Below are 24,274 nucleotides of genomic sequence, written 5' to 3' on the forward strand. Positions count from 1 at the left end.
TCCTCGGGCAATAACTTGTTACTATTGCCGGATGTAAAATATAAACACTCACAAAATCATGTATCCTCTCTTCCTTTCTACTTCCACCCATTACTGAGGACAAAGGAAATAACTTGTGAAGAATTTCCGACATTAACTACTGTTTCCTTTCCAATGGACTTACTCTTAGCTTTCCATTTCCCCACACGAAAATGGCATTTTGATAACACCCGTTCACCTCAACTGTGAAGATATTATTACTTTGGTTGATGATGCTCTTGTTATTTATTACAAAAACCATTTCCCTTTATTTGCCACCCAGGGCATGAAAGCAAAAACGGCAACTCAACAGCAACAGCATAGTAGAAAAAATTTTGGAGGAGGGGGGGTAATTAATTTACACATTTATTTTATGACTTAAACTTATTTCTTCATCTTCAATGTCAACACCCTTTTTACGAAAGATGCCTATAAAAGTATGTGTTTGTTTTTATGCCAGAAACAAAAAATCCAACAGATTATAAAAGCTTGGAATATCTATGTACGTAGATCGTGCGCACTGAGAGATGTAAAGGCAAGTTAAAGAAATAAAGGACGAATTTACAGAATGTGCAATAAATTGTAGCATATATCTTGTTTTATATTGTGATTAATGTTTAATGCTGTCATTGGTGTATAAACTTAATAGCCGATTAAATATTAAAGAAAAGAAAACGAATTTGATCTGCTTGGGGGAGGAGACAATTTTATGTTGTGTACAGACATCAACGAAATAATATAACTGATAGAATAAGTGCAATCTCTGAAGTAAAAATATAATTACATGTTCTTTTTTCTTCTTCTTCTTCTTCTTCTTTTCCTTCTTCTTCTTCTTCTTCTCCTAATACTACTACTACTACTACTATAAGCACCACTACGAATACTAAATAATAATAATAATAATAATAATAATAATAACAACAACAACTTGAATATGTGTCTGTAAGTACCCTTCTTATGCAACAGGGGCAGTTTCATGAGTGAAACAGTTACTTGTTTTCAACCAGTCCTAACCACAATTACTTCCTTCATTAATATTACTATTACTGGCTGTCCAAATAGTGTGACCTTGTACCATTTTTGCTTAAAAATAAATTAAAATTTGTGTGTACAAATTACAGTGTCAATTATCGAGTTATATAAAAATTAATATTAACTTAATAAATAATTCAAAATGCAAGGTTTAGTTGAAATTTAAAATGTGTAAAGTGTAAATAAGGAGAGAGTGCACTGTGAAAAACTAAGTTCGTTGAAATATAGCATTGACCGAAATGTAACGCGCGTTCAGCCTTACACAATTATGAATCGTCGAATAAAACGAAAATGCGGCCATCAAAAAAATTCGGGCAGTGAGTCTGTGTGACCGACAGACAACCATGTGCGGACGCGCATAAGAAGAAGAAGAAGAAGAAGAAGATTCTCTTTCTTTCATATTTTTCTCTTTATGCTCTTTTTGGTATTTATATACTACTTAATTGGACGTTAAACGAAACAATATATAGTACTTTTACTTTCACACCTGATGTCGACATACAAAAAGAGTCAGAGAAATATTATTTTCGCATTTTATCTTTTTTTTATATAGCATCAAAATGACTCGTGTATAAACGTCCCTTGACTGGTTTTAGAATCGATACAGATTTCTTCTTCGGTCGGTTCTCTTCAACACTGAATATGACTTTTCTAAAATCCTTACAGTAATAAAGCGTAATATTTGAAATCAAATTTACTGATATTTACTAACTAGAGATTTTTTACTGCTAAAGACTATTATAATGGTAACTTCTACACAATAAAAACTATTTTTTTAAGAACTTAAGTTTTTTTTTTTTTTTTAATTTTGGTTTTTGAAGGGTGGGTGTTTATAATGATGGCGTATAACGAATAAAGACACTGTCTAAGAGTCAATGTACTCTACATAGAATAAGTTCTGTTAATTATTAGTTTCAAATACTTTGATATTTTTCTTTAGCCAAGGAATCCTTGGCCCAAGGATAACTATAATTTTGATTCCGGCTTCATTGACAAATGATAGTGGCTAAAAAAAGCAATAATTTCGTTTCACAACAAGCAGCAGAACTAGTTATATTACTACTAAAAATGAATAATACGACAACGACTGTTGTTACTACACTATGACGACGACCGCTTCTTGTATGTGCGATGCTTTTATGTGAAGTGGAAGTACAATTACTTATTACCGCTACTACGACCATCGGTGGGAAATAAATGAAGAGATACAATAGAATTATAGAGAGAAAAGCGGTTAGTTGAAGAACTTGCTGAGAGAGAGAAGGAGAAAGAGAAAAAGAGAGAGGGGGAAGAGAGAGATTTGGAGAGAAGAATTAAGAAGAAGAACCTGCTTATTCACGCTTGCGTATTTTGTCGCATCGGGACTGTTCGTCGCTTCTACCTTTAATACGCACACTACGCATAAAGCACTCATCTCATCGTTATGATACATCAAACTTACATGGTCACTTACAAATTATAACTTCTAAAGCATACATTTAAAAAAAAATCAAAGTTGTCTCTTATTTAGATCATTTACCTCCAGTCTTTTTGTTTATACAATTGAAGGTGATATCTTAGCAACATATTCAGAAAAAGTCGTGAACGCACAGCTTTTATGGACGAAACAGAAAAGAGAGTTTGTTTATTTATTTAGTCTCTCAAAAGAACGCGTATGAATGCAACAGTAAACGTACTATGTTAGATGAAAGATGAGTTCAATCCGACACGTCGTATTGTATCTAAACTTGTACAGAACACTTTAGAAATACTAATTATTATAATTTTATAAGTACAAATATCCTACAGATAGAAAGAAACGGGTTTATTTGATACTATCCGGAGATTAAAATATTAGTCTTACGTCTATCGACAGTTACCTGAATTGCAACATAAAGATAAACAAATAAAAATATAGATAAACTATAAAAATTCACAAATAAGAAGGGATATTTTGCCTGTAAAACTATACGAACCGGAACCCACATCGTTTAACAAAAACTGTAAATAAAGAATTGATTTTTTTCTACCCTCGAATGAATTAAAATAGTTTCTAGTATCCAAATTTATGAGAAAGGAAAACGAAAAGAGAACTATGGATAAACTGTTAATATTGTAATAGATACATATTCTTCATGTGTATTATCATTATTTCAAGTAATAGATCGTGTACATAGTCAGTTTATTCTGTCAAGAAAATCGTCTTGTCTTTATCAAGAATCAAACACTTATATGCACATACACATACATTTTTAGACAAAAACACACACACACACAAACACACACACACACACAAACACACGAACACACACACGTATGCAGATTGCAGAGGCGAACATATATACAGACAAACAGGCGAACGGACAGACTTACACGCAAAGCAACCAGTCAGACAGAGAGAACGCGTACGTACTCACGCATCTGAAAGCAGTCAGTGGCTTCCCCTCTCTATTTCTCACTGACTCTCACTTACACACCAGGAGGAGATACTAAGGCCAGGAATATACATCAGGGCAGACCATACTCTGTTGTGTTGAAACCACAAGTTCTCATACACACACACGCACATAACTACTACTGCTGCTACTATCAATAGCACCAGTACCACTGTCACCTCCACCGTCACCGCCACCACTACTACTACAACAACAACTCAACTACTAGTACTACTAAGTAAAGTGCTGATAGCGTACAACTCGGGTCCCTTGCTTTTTGTAATTATTACGTTTGCTTCGATTATAACTACTACTGTAATCATTATCGTTACCATTATTATTACTAATAGCAGCGCTGCGACAAGTAGTGGTATTTCTTTAGCCAAAACAGTATGAGATCGAACGAGATGGCTACCCATACCAGCCCTTCGCTGAATACGGAAACTACTATATCCTTAAGTCAAAGTATGGATTCGGTGAATACCACGCCAGAAGAGGAGGTAAGTTATTTTATAAACACCTTTACTATTCAAAAACCTTTTATGCATACATACAGTGTACCTATATAGTCAACTTCATTGCTAAGGGACGCCAAGCAATGGACACAAGGTCGCTTTTACTTTTTCCTCATAATATCAGGAGATATTTTACGCCCGATTCTTTTTGGTAGCCTGATCAGTTATTGTCATTTTTTCTGAATTATATATATATATATATATATATTATATATATATATGTGTGTGTGTGTGTGTGTGTGTGTGTGTGTGTGTGTGTGTGTGTGTGTGTGTGTGTAAACATTGGCACATGCACATAGATTGATTAAGCTTGTCTATTCTCCAAGGACCCTATTTTACTGGTTGATTCATTTGTTCTGTTTTTGCTCTATATAATTGATATCACCACCAATTATTAAATTCAAAACATTAAACATCTATGTTTGATGTAAACTATTTTTAACCAAATATACCGTAATCATTTCATTTCCGTTGCTAGTTATATTTGATTTTACTCACGTTATTAGTTTCTTTTCATCTATTAACTCTTTTATTTCCATTTAGTTTGTTTTGTTATCTTTATATATCTCTATCATTCTTTCTTTTATTGTATTAATCTAAAGAATTACGTATCTCAATATACCTATTTCTTTCTGTCTCTTTATCGATTTTTTTGTTTTTATTCAGTATTTTCATTTTATCTATGTTTATGTCTCTCCTCTCTTTGTCTTATATGCGCGCGCGTGTGTGTGTGTGTGTGGGTCTACACTTCTATATATATTTTTGTGTTGTATGCATGTTCTCTAATAAGCATTGTAACATGTTACAATGATATATCTCATTTTACATTTTATAGTTTTAATAATATTACATATAATCTAGAGAATAATGTTATCTCACTGTGTTTTGCACAGAGATGAAAGTGTTGCTTTTCTTTAGAAATAAGCTCGGTCCTACATATAACATAGGTATTGTTATTATCATAATTGCATGAGACTCATCAGCCACATTTTAATAGTTATAACCATGATAATGTGTTCGTTTGATTATCTTTAATTAAAAATATATTTATTGTCAGTTTCACTTATTGATCTTAATAAACCTTATTCCTCACCTACAGTTTTTCTCTCTTCTCCCCCTCTCCCTCTATATATATATCTCTATCTCTCACTCACTCACTCACTCACTCACTCTCTGACTCAGAGGTGTGGGATAGCAAGCTGCTTTTGCTCATCGTACCTGTCACACAACATTTGGCCCATGTCCGATTACAGCTTTCATTTCAAGCAAGTCTACACAGACAAGCATACGACTTTTGAAGCCAATTCTCTTCATCTCATATTTATATACACGTAGCTAAGCTAGTGCTATCTAGATGATTAGATATTTCTTGTTAACACGCACATTATAGGAATAGGGACATATGCATAATCATATATACACTCTCTACAAAACAGGTTAATAATTCTGTATCTTACTGTTGTTATTGTTCATTTACCTCTATACATACGTATACTCTCCAGTAAATAAGTTAACAGGTACCTGCATACATAAACGCGTACTTCTAATACAATATATCTCCTCAGAAAAATACTTACACGCAAACACACGTATATAACATATACCTAGGATATGTAATATTTTCTTTTCTTTTACTATCTATTTCTCTCTCTCTCTCTCTCTCTCTCTCTCTCTGTTTCTCTCTCTCTCTCTCTCTCTCTCTCTCTCTCTCTCTCTATATATATATATATATATATATATATATATATATATATATATACTAGCAGGCTGTCCGGTTGTAAAATACGCTTAAATATGATATTTTGATTAATGCAGATTTCGTATTTATTATTATACTGGACCCTATATTTAGTAATGATTTAAAAAGTTAAAGTAAAAACGACTCGAGAATCGAAACCAAAACGTTTAGCTTACGATTTACTTTTTCCTTAGACGTTAATGCCTGCATATTCGTAACGCCGTCCTTCAACCTTCACCTGGCAAATTCCATTTTCTAATTTTCGTAATTTGCACTGATTTTCCCCGACTCAAAGCCAAATATAAAATTTCGCATGGGTTCGTATACATTATATTTTAAGTTTCATGTCTGTAGACCAAAAACTCTACGAGGAGTTTAGTAGGCAATTTTTTTAAAACAAAAATATATACGTATATATAAATATATATGCAAAGTGTTTTGTGTTAATTATAAACTTCTTATGCAAATACTACGCAAGTATAAATCATGTATAATATCTGCATGAATATAATTACACGTAAATGGTAACTAAATATTATGAAAAAACTAATAGGGAATTAATTAATATGAATGTTTAAAAGAATATACAAATTAGCTAGATATTTTGTAGATGAATGCAATTCCACGATCAATATATAACAAAGTTATATTTTCTTTTTTATTTCTAGATGTTATTTATTTGTTTTTGTTTTGCGATACGTTTTGAATTTGAATCTAGTTTTAGCCATTCTGATGAGTCGTAGACGACGAAACACGCATCAGTGGATAATTATTTTTAAAAAACAATATACAGGGTGACCCAAAACAAAAAACAAAAAAGCTAAATGGACGCCGTCTAGAACATATGCTGTAGAACGGAGAAAAAAGGCCAAAGACCCTAGTGTTTTGATGTGATGTTTGGAATATAATAAACTAGTTATGACCAAAGTTTCATTTCATTCGGGCAAAACACTAAGAAACGGGGCCTAATTAGAGTTGGGGCCCGTTTTTTGGGGTCACTCTGTATATATATATATATATATATATATATATATATATATATATATATATATATGTGTGTGTGTGTGTGTGTGTGTGTGTGTGTGTGTGTGTGTGTGTGTGTGTATTTTTTTACCAATTGTAATGAAATTTTAACCACAGAATAAATAGTGCTATAATCTTCAAAAAGCCTGCACTTTTTTATGTAGTTTCGTCCCATAGAACCAACGATATAAGCATTTCAATATTTAATTTGACTACCAGTATAGATATATCGAAATATATATATATATATATATATATATATATATATATATATATATATATATATATATATATATGATTACATTTTCACCCCAAACAAGGCACATTGCCACTTTGGTGTAGGGAGCTACTATCAGGGGCAACAACTACTGAGACACTATGTTGGGATTTGGGCAGCAAGATGTCGGTTCATGTTACACTTGAACTTCTGCATGTCAGTACAGTTGGGGAAGTAGGGACCTGGAATGGAATTCCAGAGTCTAGCGGTTCTGAGGAAAAAAACTACTGAAGTAGAAAGATCTTTTACATCTAGGGATCTCTACTGTGTAGGGATGAGATTTAGCTGCTTGTTGGGTTTGTCGAGGGTGTATACGTCGTGGGGGCACAAGTGTCTGCAGTTCGCCAGAGTATTCACCATTAAAATACTTGTAGAACACGCAGAGGGATTCAGCGTTTCGTCGATGGGACAGAGGCTGAAGCTTATATGCCAGTTCAGGGCCTATCAGATTGGCGACTCTCTTTTGAACCTTTTGAATATATATATATATATATATATATATATATATATATATATATATATATATATATAAAGAGAGAGAGGGAGAGAGAGAGGGGAGGGGGGATAAAGAGAGAGATAGTGAGAGATACCATCTTTTTTTTATTTTGCAATTTTATTAGTTCCAAGTCTCCGCGACTATTGAGTATACTCGTTGGAAAGATAATGACCTGTATTATGTAGTGGGCTATGTGACATTTGCCCTTACGCTCACAGATTAAGGGGATAATCCATCATCCAGAGCCTATTTTTTACACTTTTTTACAGCCATAAAATGTTTTAATCATGGTCATTTGTTTTCCTCGTTTTGCATATGAATTACAAAATATCTGATATTTCCCCCAAAATTTCTGGCCTTTGATATAGGGGAGACTAAATCTTGCTTCTATGGTTTCAAATGATCTGAAATAACAGTAAGTGGGGGACTTGATTCCAAAAATTTCTCACGTGTTATATACCTCCTCTTTTGTTTTCATGCATGAAGTAAATTTCACAGTGTATAAGATTATTTGATACTGGAGATATTCATAATCGTACCTTATTTCTAAAAGAGGGGCAATATAGCATATGAGAAATATTTGAAATACAGTCTCCTCTTGTTGTTATTTCAGCTCATTTGAAACCATAGCAGCAAGTTTTAGTTTCCACTCCACCAAAGCCATTCTATGGAAACGTACTAACCCATATATATATATATATATATATATATATATATATATATATATATATATATATATATATATATATATATATACTGATGATTTTCCTCACACATAAAGCAGAAACATTTCTTTGTAGATTATTTGTCATAAGTATATTTGCATATGGGGTTAATACGTATCCATTGCTAAAATACAATTTGATATGATATCTGCTGACACGAGTGGTTGCTTTCCAGGATACATTGTAAATTGTAAAAAGAAAGAAAAAAAGAGAAAATACCTTTTCAAAAAATATACAAGCAAACACACAGGAAAGCTACAATAACACTAGAGACCTGTAATCTGTTAGGTTTATAGGTGTCATTTAGTCCAGGACGAACAGAGTTAAAGCTATGTCTAAAGCAATGACACCTCTACTTAACTTGGCTATCTCAATGAAAAAAAAAGCAGAAAGGCAGTATTCGATCGCTTTGTACGGGTGGATACAAGTTTGATGTCTCAATTGTTTCTGCCTGAACTTTACCTTCATTTCATTTAGTAGATTTCCTACTTATATTCCTCTCTCAAGTCGAAGACATACGATAATAATTTGGAAGTGGGATGTGGACCTGTGTGGGTTTATGTAAAAAATTAAAAAAAAACAAAAACAATACACACACAAAGATGTACGTAAGCGTGCGCATATGAGAAGGAAAGGAATGAGAATGTGAGAGAACAGAAATCAGCAGTTTTCCATTTAAAGTATCAATCAGCATTTAGGTTTTTTTTTTTTTTGGTTTTTTTTTTTCGAGAAAGAGAAATGATGTTGGCTTGACACAGTGACTTATCAACTTTATTGCCCTTCAACTTGAACAGTCGTTTCCGGCTTCAAAAACGAGTCGTAGGAGGGGGCGTTATCCTTCACCCACTTTCTTAGATGTATTCGCTTTCATTTATTTATTTATTAGATAGATAGATAGAAAGATAACCTTCCAAGGATGCAAATAATCCTTTTTAATTTAAAATACTAAAATACTAAGACTATACACACACACACACACACACACACACACACACACACACACACATATATATATATATATATATATATATATATATATATATATATATGTATGTATATATATATATATATATATATATATATATATATATATATATATATATATATACCTATGTACAAACATAATATACACAGGGATTTAGCCGGTTGTGTACGTCGTATAATGGTTGGTATCGAAGCTTCACTTAAAGCCGACATTTTCGGCATGTTTTCGCATGCGTGCTTTACCAACATTCGCGGAGTAACTAATTATACTGATTCTTTGGATTTTCCATAGTATGAACTTGAGCTGATCAATCTCTTTATAAAATCCTTGAAGACAGAGCTGTAGACATTTTTGTTAAACTTCTGTGGCGATTCTGTAATCATAATTAAAAACTTCGAACAATCAACAAATATATGCTTTAGATCGTAATCAATGCAAACAATTACATGGGAGCATAGAATCTCGCAAACACACATATATACAAGCATTGGCTACAATAAGCAAAACAAAAACGCGTAGATAGATAGATAGATAGATAGATAGATAGATAGACAGATAGATGTGTGCGTGTGTATTTTTGGAACAAAATAAAATAAATCTTGAACGATTCAATTCTTTTGATTTTTATGAAAAAATAAGCTTAAGAGTTATTGCTTGTAGATATTTTCATCTCCTTCCCTCTCTCGTTATCAAATATGCCTATATTTCAAAATGATTCCTTCTCTGTCTTTCCGTTCCTCTGCCTCTGTCTCTCACACTCTCTCTCTCTCTCTCTCTCTCTCTCTCTTTCTCTCTCTGTATATATATATATATATATATATATATATATATATATATATATATATATATTTAGTCGATCAAGTAAGAGAAAATTTTGCAAGTCGTTTTTATGGGTATTTTTTCAGATGAATGACCTGAAGAAAGATTTTGCCATAAAATTCGCGATTCATCGGATTAAACAAACTGCTCCATATTTGATATACTGAGTACTTTACTTATACAACAAATCGATTTTTAATCCATTACCACAACTATATATATATATATATATATATATATATATATATATATATATATATATATATATATATATATATATATATATATATATATCAATACAAGGCATGTATGCATGTGTATATGTACAGAAATAAATAATTCCAATCTGAATAAAACGAAAGTTCGTTAACTCATTAACGGTTAGAATTATCTAACCAGAGGGAGTCGATGAATAAAAAATGATCTCATCAAGCCATTCCGCATAGCTTTATGCAATCTATGATCAGATTAAGATTGCATTATGTAGCACTCCACCACTCACAACTGACGCGCACACACACACACATGCATACATATATATCTATATAAATTTGTAGATGTTTATATTTAAATTTTATTCAGAAAAATATAATTTTTCAAAACAAAAATCTATTATTTTAACAAAGAATACAATATTTAAGGTAATTTCCTTAATCCATGATATCACAAAATTCAATAATTTGTGATCTAATTTATCTCATTATTCTGATACATACACACACACACACACACACACACACACACACACACACACACACACACACATATATATATATATATATATATATATATATATATATATATATATATATATATATATACTACATTAATCAACTGGTTATTTTTATCAGGTTAGACAGGTTGAGTATTATTGAGTGAATGTATTATCTGGCTTTTATTTTATTCACAATTTTATACATTTTTACCTATGTTTAGTTTTAATGAAGTGCCTACCATACATAGCAAGGCAATCCTCCCTCACCGATGCATCTATGTTTACCAATCTGATCATCGATTTCAGCTGCCCATCGCTTAATCCATCGATCTGTGTCAGTCGATCGTGGCCTTTCAATCTTTTCCACTTTAGCTTTTCACTTGTCTCTCTATCTTACTTTCTCAACTCATATATGTGTTCTGTAGACTATTCATATTTACTTCAATCTATTCATATTTATTATTTTTGCATTTCTCCTTTCTCTCTCTTGCTTATTTTGTCACCATCTTTCTCCCACTGTATCTCTATCTGATCACCAGTACACTTATTCAAGTAAATCAGTTTTATTCTATTTCGTATAACTTAGTATCATTAATCGTACGTGTTTTCTCATCGATTTCGTTTAAATATCTGCCAAAGAAAATGTTTGAAAAAGTACAAATTATTCTTATTTGTCTAATGTAGCAATTCCTGTGAATTATTTTTTAAATAGTTTACATCGTTTAATTTATTTAATTTATCATAAATCTATTTATTTCGTTATTTAGTTATACTTTTTCATCCATATCGGCCATTTTCTTCTAACTTTTTCCAACCTGTTCATGGTTTGCTGCATCAGTTTGTTCATTCTGTCTCCTTTACAGCATACACACGCATACACACGCTCACATTTACACACACGGAGCGGTGTGAGGGGCGTGATTGGTGTAATTGATATCGACACAGATTATGGAATCGGCTATCACAAGTTCGAATCCTGTCAGATCTATTGTATTTCATTAGCAACTAATATAGTGAGGAATAGGGTGAACCCACCATTCTACTATATTATGGGAAAATAGTGGCTTGTGTTTAATAAATGATACACGATTATTTCATTAATATAAAATAAAAGGGATTTGATATGCCGTAAAACAGATAGACCACACACACATTGTTGATTAAAATATTTAGCTAGTAATCTTTCTCGTCAGAATAGTATTAAATTGCTCACTTATAAACATGTTTTACCAAATGCATATCACCTAGACAGTTCAAATCATAGCAACAATACAAACATATCATTTCTATTCTGTTAAAACTTGTATTTCACTTATAAACCAAATCATTCTAGTTTTCCCTTTCCATTATGAACTCTATTCTTCTTTCCATCTATGTCTGTTCTCTCTGTCGTAAAATATCTACTTGCTTATTCAGTTGTATGCCTGTACGTGTCAATAATTCTCCCCATTATTCCTTCTATCGATCATTCCGTTGTCTATCGATTTTTCAACCTGCCCGTTATATTCACGTCAGTACGCCTGAAGAAGATGTTCATATCAAAATAATACTTCATACCTGTGACTGGTATTACCTGCTTGTCATGAAACAGCTTCCCTCTCATCTATGTACGCGAACCTATTTTCACACACACACCAAAATATAACACTTGCGATTCTAAGTTTTCCTTTGATGAAACAAACATATTCTGTGTGGTTTATGTATACATACGTTTAATCATTCAGACTTCGTTGCTTAGTTTTTTTTATTGTTTTTGCAAATATTCGTTTAAATCTTAGCTTTTATTCTACATTTTACATAAAATTTTCCATAAATCCTGTAAATGAACACACCAACACAGTGGCAATCAATTCATATATTTAACTGCGTATATTTTTCGTTCACTCTATCTACTTAGCCTTTTCTTTGTAAATTTAGGTATGCGTATCTATGAAGGGAAAATGTAAAAATATAAAAAAACAAGAATGTTTTTATTTACTAGCCTCCCCCAGCAGAGCAGAGTTTTATAAAAGGTCGGATTTGAATGTGAGTAAAATCCAGCTCCACAAAAAGGGGCACTATGTCAAAAAGGAATTCTCCACCACTGATTGAGGAGAGAAAATATCAAATGCAAAATCCGAACAGATACTACTCATTGCTCTTATCCGAAGACATTATTATATACTATGCAAAATTCTATTTTATCTTTGTCTAATTTTTATATGCATATACAATTTCGACGGCAAAAATCTGGAGAGGTATGTTGTCAGTTATACCTCAGGGGTCATCACCTGTTGTTGCTATTGAGTGATCATTAATAATAATCTGTGTGAGAACTACTAGTGAGTAAGTAATCATTTGGATGTTTGAATATCGAGAAGAGTCATCCTTTGATTTCTAAAAAGACTAGTGGGAACTGATAATAATAGTGGGAGTTGTGGTGGTGATGGAGGAGGAGGAGGAGGAGGAAAAGGAGGTTAATAGTTTTTCTTTTTGCATATAGTTTTTGGTAATTAAAATGTAAAATATCATTTTTGCTTTTCATTATAAGAAAAAGCACCAATCAGCTTTTTTCATTTTTATAAGAAGTGTGTTTATCTACAGGCTGCATTTCATATACGGAAATACATTCTCCTGTCGATTGATTATACTGTTTCTTTTTGCAATTGTTATAAAATTTTTCGTTTCTTTGCGTTTTCCTGTGAACCACCTTTTTGGTGAATCTTTATTTCCCGTGGCGAAAGGACGAACACGCATTACGTGGTGTGCTTCATAACCACTGTTAGGTGATTAGAGACATCATTTGCATGAATTACCGCGGCGTCTTGAATAGGGCATACCTGGCAAGGTAATAAAATGAATGATAATCAACGGAGTCATAATTTAAGTTTTATGGTATACATCCTAACAAACAGAACATCAAAAGAGGTTTAGAGAGAATGTATATTTCTAATTCTAAAGTTTAGGGTTACATATAATTACAATATATTCATTTGTAAATCTATTAATATGCATGATTTTATACCTATGTATCTGTTCATCAATCTATCTAGTCAAAAATTTTGCCATAAATCTACCATAACGATCGATAAGTCAGTCTTCATTATCTAGTTATCGCGTTATATTCTTAGTTATACATTACCCACTCACACATACATATGCTCACACTCTCGCATTCACATGTATGCAACAAGTGTGCCTGTTCTTCAAGTCTTATTTTTAACGATAGATATCCATTCGCGTTATGTATCGCATCTTCTCTCTCTCTCTCTCTCTCTCTCTCTCTCTCTCTCTCTCTCTCTCTCTCTCTCTCTCTCTCTCTCTGCCTTTGACACCATAAATCGTAGATCTTAAGACACTTAAAAATAATAAAAATGGTATACACAGAGAGTGACAAAAATGCAGATATTGATATATTTCAATAGCCCAATCACACGCACGCATATCCGTTATGGGTAAAATAGCAAATTGTTTTCCGTATCACGTAATATTAAAAGGGTTAATGTTCTGTAAAACAGAAAATGGACCCGAAGTAATGCATACGTGCACACAAGTGGGTGTGCGTATGTGTGTGTGTATTTATACTCATACTTAATTAGGGATTTTACTTTTTTGTATGAAAATATTTGAATATACTTATATCTTGATATAATTTATTTTATGTTTGTTTGCTTTTCAGATATAATTACAAAGTATTTCCAGTGTTTCATTTATCATGCGTTTCTCATAGAAACATCAATATACAATCTTATTCAGGTATTCTGTGTACCTATTATTCGGTTCATCTCTTAATTCCTCTATTCACTGTAGTTCTTTACTGGCATGTATTTAGATTTGACATGCGTTGCAGGGATAACTCTTTTCACTTTTGATCAATATATTTCTATCTTCGCCTCAATAGCACTTTTTAGTCTCAATTGGTCGTACAACATTTTTGTTATATTTTTTCATCAACTACTTGAAAATTAACTTATTGAATAATGACTATTGATTGTTAACAACTATATCAAGTAATTCTTCTTCTTCTTCTTATTATTATTATTATTATTATTATTATTATTATTATTATTATTATTATTATTATCAAATATATATCAAACTAAACTATCCGTTTAGCTATTAGTGGCCCCGAACGTTTCTTTTTCTCTCTCCCTCTCTGTCTGTCTGTCTCTCCCTCTCTCTCTCTCTCTCTCTCTCTATATATATATATATATATATATATATATATATAATATATATATATATATGTGTGTGTGTGTGTGTGTGTGTGTGTGTGTGTGTGTGTGTGTGTGTGTGTGTGTGTGTGCACATAATATTTATATGTACGTGTATGCAATCGTGTTCCTATCTACTAATATTTTCTCAATCCGACACAAGGCGAGACGCAATATCAATTATGGATCGATGCCATTACAGTAATTGCTTATAAGATTATGAGATTGCTCACTACTACACGATGACGAGGCAATTATCTAGTTTTTTTATTCATTGCTAAAAAATCTATTTGGTTTATTTGCTAACGTCGTGATAATAATGTATGATTTTCATTATCATTATCATTATATATGTACATACATATCAGCGAACGCGCATGCCTATATACATGTATACACATATGTGTGTGCTATAATGAGTATATACTGACAATATGTGTCGCTGCGTTTGTGTGTGTGCGTGTGTGTACACTTCACATTAATATTTGATGTGCATCTTAAATATAGCTAATGCGTGCATCATCATCATCATCATCATCATCATCATCATCACGCAATACAAGGTGGATGATGATTGATTTTCTATCAGTCACTTAGGACTTCTGGTTGATTCCCTCCCTTTGCGATGCAATTACCGTACTCATGTTTCTCTTATTTCTTCCCTTTCTCCTTTAGAGTTTCTACATGTCAACAACAAATATCATGTAGTTATTGATCAAATCCCTCATCACGTCATATCTCTCTCTTCTCTATCTCTTTCTCTTCCCCGTCTCTCTCTCTCGCTCCCCCTCTCTCTCTCTCTCTCTCTCTCTCTCTCTCTCTCTCTCTTTCTCTTTCTCTCAATTTATCTTTCTTCGATTAGTTACTCCTGGTAAAAAAATATCGTATTTATTTATCTTTAATCTAATCCTTTTCGTTCTTTCATGTTTTACACTAACCGTTTCTTAAAAAATATAATCTCATATCTCTTCTTAAGAAGTTCCTTTTTTCTATTTCATGTCGTTTTTACTAATTCCCTTACGTTAGTCACTGAGTCACATATCTTTTTCTACTTTAAGAGGATACGGAGGCTCACACACATAACGTAAAGTTGCTTTCCAGAATAGAATGCATATCATAAATGAATGATCTCCGTATGTACGCAAATAAATATGCAATGATATACATATGTACAAATGAATAGGTTCGTAATGTAATATAGTTACTCACTGAATTTTAATGTTAAAAATTTCGAACAACTGTATATATGTGTGTCTGAAAATATATAGATATAAATTCGATATATATTTAATATACATATATAATTATTTCACGAGTATTGTAAGGTTATATAATATATTGAGCATCATTTTTTTCAATATTTACTTCAACTATTCTCAATATATTAATAAAGCTTAGTAGTAATAGTAGTAGTAGTAGTAGTATAAAAATACATTATGGTAATCAAGCTATATTATACAGAGGTTTTATGTTTCAACCTATATTCGCGTATACAAGGTGAGTCACGGGAAACGAATGTTTTTAGAACGCTCCTTGCTCTCTTGGGTAAGGGATAGTGATTAAGAAAGGTAGTCCTTAAACCTGCATAAGAGGCTGTTTAGTTTATTGTTCTTTGTTTATCTTATTTATATCTTTATTTTATATAGTCATTATTTGTCAGATATAATTTTTCGCTTCTAAATATTCCATAATGGCATAGTTTAGTAAATGTTTTTATGTACATTATAATTTTTTTGTTGAAATATACGAAAAGTTTTTCTTTCTTTCCTTAACAACATCCGGTTCCCGTGATTCAGCCTGTATATATATATATATATATATATATATATATATATATATATATATATATATATATATATATATATATATATGGTTGGTGCAAAGATAATGTCGTTTTTTTACTTGAACTTGAACGTCAAAAGACGGCATTACTTTTGCACGAACCTAATACTTATAGTTAGATTTATATCTTTTAGAATTAAAATAATGCAATCGATTTCGATTAAAATTAGAAAAATGATTCTTAGATATATGATTTAGCATCATTATAGTTTGATTTTTATCTTCGCAAACGTACATAAAAGGGGTATAAAACTAATCTTGTTCATGGTATTCATTTTAACGGTTCGTATATTAGTTTAGTTCTCTATACATATATAATATTGAGATATATATTATTCCACGTATGCTTCTAGAATAGTAATTTCAAGGTTATGACGGTTTATGAAGCATAGAAAACGACGTTGCTGTTTGTGATATTTAATATTTTATTTTTTGAGATTTCAAGCTGTCCTCCGCACTTGATCATAAAATATATAGTGTTGAGTTATTTGTCGTACTCACATTAAGATTAAATACTCATTCTTCTATTTAAAAAATAAATACAACTTCCCAAGTTGTGAATATACTAGTAAACTCAAAAAGTTGTGAATAAACCAGTAACCTCAAAAAGAAGAACTAATTTGTATATTCCTTTAAAAATGAACTTGTATCAATTCATTGTTCATTTTTTCTGTGTCCTTATTACATGAATAGTTTTATTTCACTATTACGCACATTTCTATATGTGCATAATTGCATATTATTTAGAGCTAGATTTAGAGAATGTCCTTGTTCGTGGAACGAGCTCTGCTAAACTACTCAGTCAATTTAAGATCTACAGACTTGACACTAAATATATGTAGTATTCGGATCTGTGAAACAAAATCGACTTCCTTTTTAGCCAGAAAAATAGCTGCTAAAGAGTAAAAAATTGAAAAAATTGAAACTTGCCAAATGTAGTTTGACATAATGTGTATGCTCTACGCACCCGTAAATAAACATTGATACGTTTAAATTCTTAATTTGTCAAGTTTTGATATGCATCCGTTAGCTCAGTTGGTAGCGAATATCCCTAGAGATCTGAATGATTGTTTCGATTCTAGATGATGGTATACAAGTAATATTTTTAGAACGTTTTAAAATCACTACTATGTATTGGTTACAATACAATAATAGAGAATTGGCTCTATAATAAATACGAAATCCGTATCAATTAAAGTATCATATTTAAGCGTATTTTAACTGCTAGTAACTTTATAATTTTAGGTATAGTTAGATATTTATGTATTTGAATGTTCAACATTCACTACTAAACTATTAACTAGATCATTATAAATTTTCAAACAGAGTATGCGTAATGGATATGCCCTATATATAATTATATATTTATGCAAAAGAGGTAAAATGGGGTAGAAATTTATCCTGAAAGTTCAGATATTTCCGGTTGATATGAAATATTAAAGATGGATATTGGACATCAATTAATAAATATAGTCGAAATTTTAGTCTCTTTTAAGTTTTTAAAAGGTTTTCGAGGATATGATATAGACAGAACCTCATATTTGAAATTTACAAATACATCAGATTGTCAATGAATTTGAGCAAAAGCAATTGTACGCTAATTAAACAAGAATACCTGAATTTGAATTCGTATTCAGTTTATGCCTTAAATTTTAAACTTATCCTACAATTAATAGCATGTAATCGATTTTGGTCATAATCAGAATAAAGAACGTACACAGAGGATGAGGATTTAGTGTCTATATATTTATTTTAACCTTGATAAGGGAGCATAAAAGTGCTGCAAACATTTCTGTTTGGTTAATACATTTAACGCACTCTGGGGAGGATGTACTATTGTAGTGCACACACTCATGAACAAGTTATATATCTATATATATATATATATATATATATTAGTGTTGTTATATATATATATATATATATATATATATATATATATATATATATATATATATATATATATATATATTAGTGTTGGTACGATCGATTAATCAAAACCGGGATTCGAAACAATCGGAACTTTTTTAGGTATCGTCTCAAAACTTATATATATATATATAAAGAGAGAGAGAGAGAGAGAGAGAGAGAGAGAGAGAGAGGGAGAGAACGAGGGAGAGAGGGAGATGAACAAGGAAACATGTTATTTGTTTATCACTTATCCGAGTTAGATTCTTTTTTACTGATATTTTTGTCATTATTAATGTTGTTGTTGTTGATGTTGTTATCATTATTATTATTATTATTATTATTATTATTATTATTATTATTATTATCACCATCATTATTATCATCAGCAGCAGCTCCACTACGCCCACCACTTTTATGTGTAATAGACTATTCCAAACTTTTAACTGATTCCCTTTTTTTATCAATTTCAACTATATGAGATTAGAAGAGGTAAAGACGTAAGTGGAGTGGAATTGGTGACTATAAAGGTAGAAGATAAGAGAATTGAAAAGTGATACACATAACCTGAAAGAAAAATGGGTCAGTTTCGCATTGGCAATTATGACTTATTAGATGAATTAACATGTAAGATTTTTTAAACAAAACTTAATCCAGAACCTTTTTAATTAGCAATCTGTTAGGGCAGTGAATCATGAATAGATAGAAATGTACCATAGTGCCCCTTATTAGATACGGGGTGGGGCATTAAAATTCGACAGTGTTGTTGTAAATAGGATATATATAAATATTAGAGAGAATTTTTGTTCAAAAGATGTCAAGTGTAAACATCGTTTTTGTAAAATAAAAGAGTTATATATATGAAAGAAAAAATTATAGAAAAACAAAACAAACGAAATAATATAATCGCTCTCTCTCTCTCTCTCTCTCTCTCTCTCTATATATATATATATATATATATATATATATATATATATATATATAAAGCTGTCTGTCTGTCTCTATCTTATATAACGTATATATGTGTATATATATATATATGTGTGTATATTTTTATAATTTACATACAAATGTAAATACATCTAAATGTATGAATATATGTATACTTATATACTGCTATAAATTATGGGTTTTGTGTGTGTGTATGTGTGTGTGTGTGTGTGTGTGTATTGATATTCATATTAAAACCCCTTTTTCTATTTACTTAAAAAGATAACGCAACTTTGTTATATATGGGGTTGAAGAATTTATTTTAATTAATTCCCTGTTTTTTTTTTTGTTTTGTTTTGTTTTTGTTTTTTTTTTGTTTTTTTGTTTCGGTTTTCTTATGATATGATCATCTTTAGTTAGCTATTACGTGTAATCATATTCATGCAGATATTCTACATGACTTTTATTTGCGTAATATTCACGTAAAATGGTTATAGTAAACACAAACCTCTTTCTATATATATTTATGCATGCGTATATATTTTTGTTTAAAAAACTTTGCCTACCAAACTTCTCTGTCAGTTTTTTTTTTAGATGAAACTTAATACATAGGGTATTCGAACTCATGCAAAACTTTATATTTGGGTTTTAGCCGGGGAAAATCGATGCAAAAGTGTTAACGCAAAAAGTGAATTTGTAACAAGCATGTCTCATGCATTAACGTCGAAGGAAAAAGTAAATCATAAGCAAATGTTTTGGTTTCGATTCTCGGTAATGGCGCACGAATCATTTTTTTGTTTTTTAATTTTTTAAATCATTACTATATATTGGGTCCATAACATAATAATAAATGCGAAATCTGCAATTATTAAAATATCATATTTACACGTATTTTACAACCGGGCAATGCCGGGCGGCTTGCTAGTGTGTATATATATATATATATATATATATATATATATATATATATATATACTAGCAAAAGTACCCGTCGTTGACTGGGTTAAAAACAGCCTACAGAAAATGGACTCTGATTTATGAACGTATGATATGTTATGAAAAGGAAGAGTTGTAAATTTGGGTTGAATTTGGGGATATCAAAACCAAAGCAAAATATGATGAAAGTAAAAATAAAATAGATAAACCCCATAGTTTATTATACCATACCTGTTCACTTTGTGACATATTTCCATTATCAAAGTATACTTACGCAGATAGATATGAAAAGTATTTATTAAAGTTTGTACCTATTTCCATTCTATGGAGACCAGGCGCGAACGCAGACCCCACAATTTTATTATACCATCCCTATTTAACTTAAAACATACTTATCAAAGTATTCTTATGTACATCTATATCAAAAGCACTTGTAAACGTTTTTTTTTAATATATAAATTTGTTATTTCCTTATTTTGTGGACCAGACGCGAACGAAGACCCCACAATTTTAACGAACCACCGTTCTGCCAGATCAAACATACCCATTCCTGTGTCTCGATACATCTTCTATCATTATATGTAATAATTTTTTAAAATAGTATACCATATAGGAGCCTATTCGTGACCACACACACACACACACACACACATGCACACACACACACACACATGCACACACACACACACACACATTCAGCTTTATATTATACTAGCAAAAGTACCCGTCGTTGACTAGGTTCAAAAGCAGCCTATAGAAAAGGGACTCTGATTTATGAAAGTATGTTAGGTTATGAAAAGGAAGGGTTGTAAAGAGATAGCTACGAATTTGGGGGTATCAAAACCAAAGCAAAATATGATAAAAGTAAAAATAAAATAGATAAACCCCATAATTTATTATACCATACCTGTTCACACTAAAACACTTATCACAATATTCTGTGGATCTATATTAAAACACCTTGTTAAACTTTGTGACATATTTCCATTCTATGGAGGTAAGGCGCGAACGAACACCCCCATAATTTTATCATACCATATTTCTTCAAACTGAAACATAATTATCAAAGTATACTTACGCAGATAGATATGAAAAGTCTTTATTACAGTTTTTACCTATTTCTATTCTATGGAGACCAGGTGCGAACACAGACCCCAAAATTTTATTATACCATCCCTATTAAACTCAAAACATACTTATCAAAGTATTCTTATGTACATCTATATCAAAAGTACTTGTAAACTTTGTTGTTTTTTTTAATTTTTAAATTTTTTATTTCCATACTTTGTGGACCAGGCGCGAACGCAGACCCCACAATTTTAATGAACCACCGTTCTGCTAGATCAAACATACGCATTTCTGTGTCTCGATACATCTTCTATCATTATATGTAATCATTTTTTTTAATAGTAAACCATATAGGAGCCTATTTATGACCACACACACACACACACACACACATTCAGCTTTAATTAATTATTATAGTAAAAAAAAATAATTATATATATATATATATATATATATATATATATATATATATATATATATATAAAGAGAGGAAGTGATAAAGATAGAGGCAGAGAACGGGCGAAAGAGGTTGGAGAAATAGAGACAGAGAGAGAAGATCACAGGAGAGGGAAAGAAAACAGAGTTGAGTTAGAGTGATTACGGGTCAAATCAACATCTATTTAAAATTATAAGAACATGAAACAAATATATCTGTTATTCAAACTCTTCTCCTTTTGTTTAATAAACAAAGCAAGATTAACACGTGTGACTTTTCGTTGACAAATACTTTATAATTGCGTGATCAAACTTTTCAAATGTTCTTCTGTGTAGATTCTGTGCTAATTTAAGTCACTTTGTTTATTTGCGCTTTACTTTATTATCATCTGACTTGTTTGTAATTGTCTGCGCATCAAAATTAGATTCTGCTATTCAGAAAATTTACAATAATTTTTTAGAGCTTACTTTTACGCTTTGTCTATCATACATACATGACTATGATCATGTGAAAACCCAATTTAAGAGTGTCCTTTTACAATGATTAATTACAAATAATAGTAAATATTAATTTTTCCTTCAATTTGGCAAAGTTCTGTTTCTTTCATCTTAATATGTTTACTCTCCGAACAAGTTTTATTATCATCAATCAAGTCGCTAACAACTAAACGTATCAAGCGCCTAAGTCGCGTTTAAAGCATCATATAATATACCTATATGAACACACACACACACACACACACACACAAACACGTCATTAGATTTCTATTTTTCCAAATTAACAGTTTTTCGGGAATATTTGCATTTAATTTACGCAAAAATATTACAATGAATAAAATCACAGAATATTTATATTTCTCATAGATGTATAACGAGAGAGGGGGGGCAGGATGCAATTATAATAACCTGTTAAAGTGGTTTAACTTCTCGAACTGAAAAACACCGGTATTAAACAGTGATAAAAATATTGCTGATATTAAGAAGGTGTTTCATATTTTTTATTATTTCTTTTTAATGTTTTGAATGTTTCAGAGAGAGTGTGTGCGTAAAAAGGGGGTGAGAAAAATAGGAAGATAGAAAGAGAAAGAGGAAGAAATCGGAAAACAAGAGAGTACCTATGATAGAAGAGATGTATATAGGAATTAAGAGATAATAGAAGAACGAAAAGGGGATACGAAGAGAGGAAGGAGGCATAGAGAGTGCGTATATAAAACTTTCAACATTTATTCATATGTTGCATCAAGTATATAATTCCCTGTGTAAGGCGCATATTAAATATACAATAGTACATATAATTGTTTCCGATTAAAAAATAACAGCCTATAAAAAGAAACTTTAAATCAATTCTACTAATCCCATTCTAACTATTTGATGTGCCCGAAAATTAATATTAACGTATATTTTTTGCAAATTATTGATTACTGGTTTGTTCTTAATTTTCCTTTAATTTATTCTACTGGTTATTCAATCATTTTGTCGGTTCCTCTCAATCTCTCTATTATTCATTGTATTTCTCGTTAAGTTTTTATGGTGTAGTGTTATTTGCAAGTTATGCTCAAAGAGAATGTCTGCTTCGTATTACGTTATTTCTTAACGCTTCGCACTTTGCTTGGTGATTAGGCTTTTCATTCCACGCTGGAAATTGTATATTTTCAATTAGAAACATTTCCGTTTATTTTTGCTTGCTTTTGTTTTGTGTTTGTTGTCTTTAATTATATCTTTTTTTAGAAACCAGTTGGTCTTCATCGCACCTCACTTCTCTTTGTTACATTTTATTCTCTTGTCAAAGTTCCCCCTTTCCTAACAAAATCGATTTATTTCCCTTTTGTTCGAATACCTTTACAATGTATGTCTTGCACCGTCATGTCTTTTCTCTTTTTTCTATCTTTCTGTTTTCCTCTCTCTCTCTCTCTCTCTCTCTCTCTCTCACACACACACACACACATACACACACATACTCTCTCTCTTTCTCTCTCTCTCTCTCTCTCTCTCTCTCTTATCTCACTGTCCCCCTTTTGCGTAGAGTGTACACATTCATTGATTTCATCTTTTTTATTTGTCTACCCTTAGAAAACTTCTCTTACTCTCTTTCTGGCAAGGCTAGAGGGGAGACAATTAAAGCAAGAAAACTGAAGCTGGCGCGCACGACACTATATATACAAATGTAGGAAAATTTGGGCATATTTTATTGGTTTGAAAATATAA

At 31.3% G+C, this 24,274-nt stretch overlaps 1 protein-coding gene across 47 annotated transcripts in view; it reads left to right on the plus strand.

Annotated features, from left to right (window-relative positions):
• The first annotated feature begins 2,343 nt into the window (after positions 1-2,343).
• The window catches only part of LOC145295917 (uncharacterized), a 456,043-nt gene continuing 434,112 nt past the window's right edge, over positions 2,344-24,274 (plus strand). For 24 of the 47 annotated variants that reach the window (XR_013869907.1, XR_013869909.1, XR_013869906.1 and 21 more), the window contains exon 1: positions 2,384-3,964. Coding sequence is in view for 38 of the 47 variants with exons in the window: in XM_080141690.1 (XP_079997816.1) it covers positions 3,857-3,964 (108 nt within the window). In the remaining 9 variants the exon portion in view is untranslated. Of the gene's footprint in view, positions 3,965-24,274 lie in introns of all 47 variants that reach the window. The other 23 variants (XM_080141696.1, XM_080141709.1, XM_080141708.1 and 20 more) reach the window with 13 other exon arrangements.

Source organism: Euprymna scolopes, chromosome 16, assembly GCF_053919585.1.
Source record: "Euprymna scolopes isolate OS-2025 chromosome 16, ASM5391958v1, whole genome shotgun sequence".
In the NCBI taxonomy this organism is placed as follows: Eukaryota; Metazoa; Mollusca; class Cephalopoda; order Sepiida; family Sepiolidae; genus Euprymna; species Euprymna scolopes.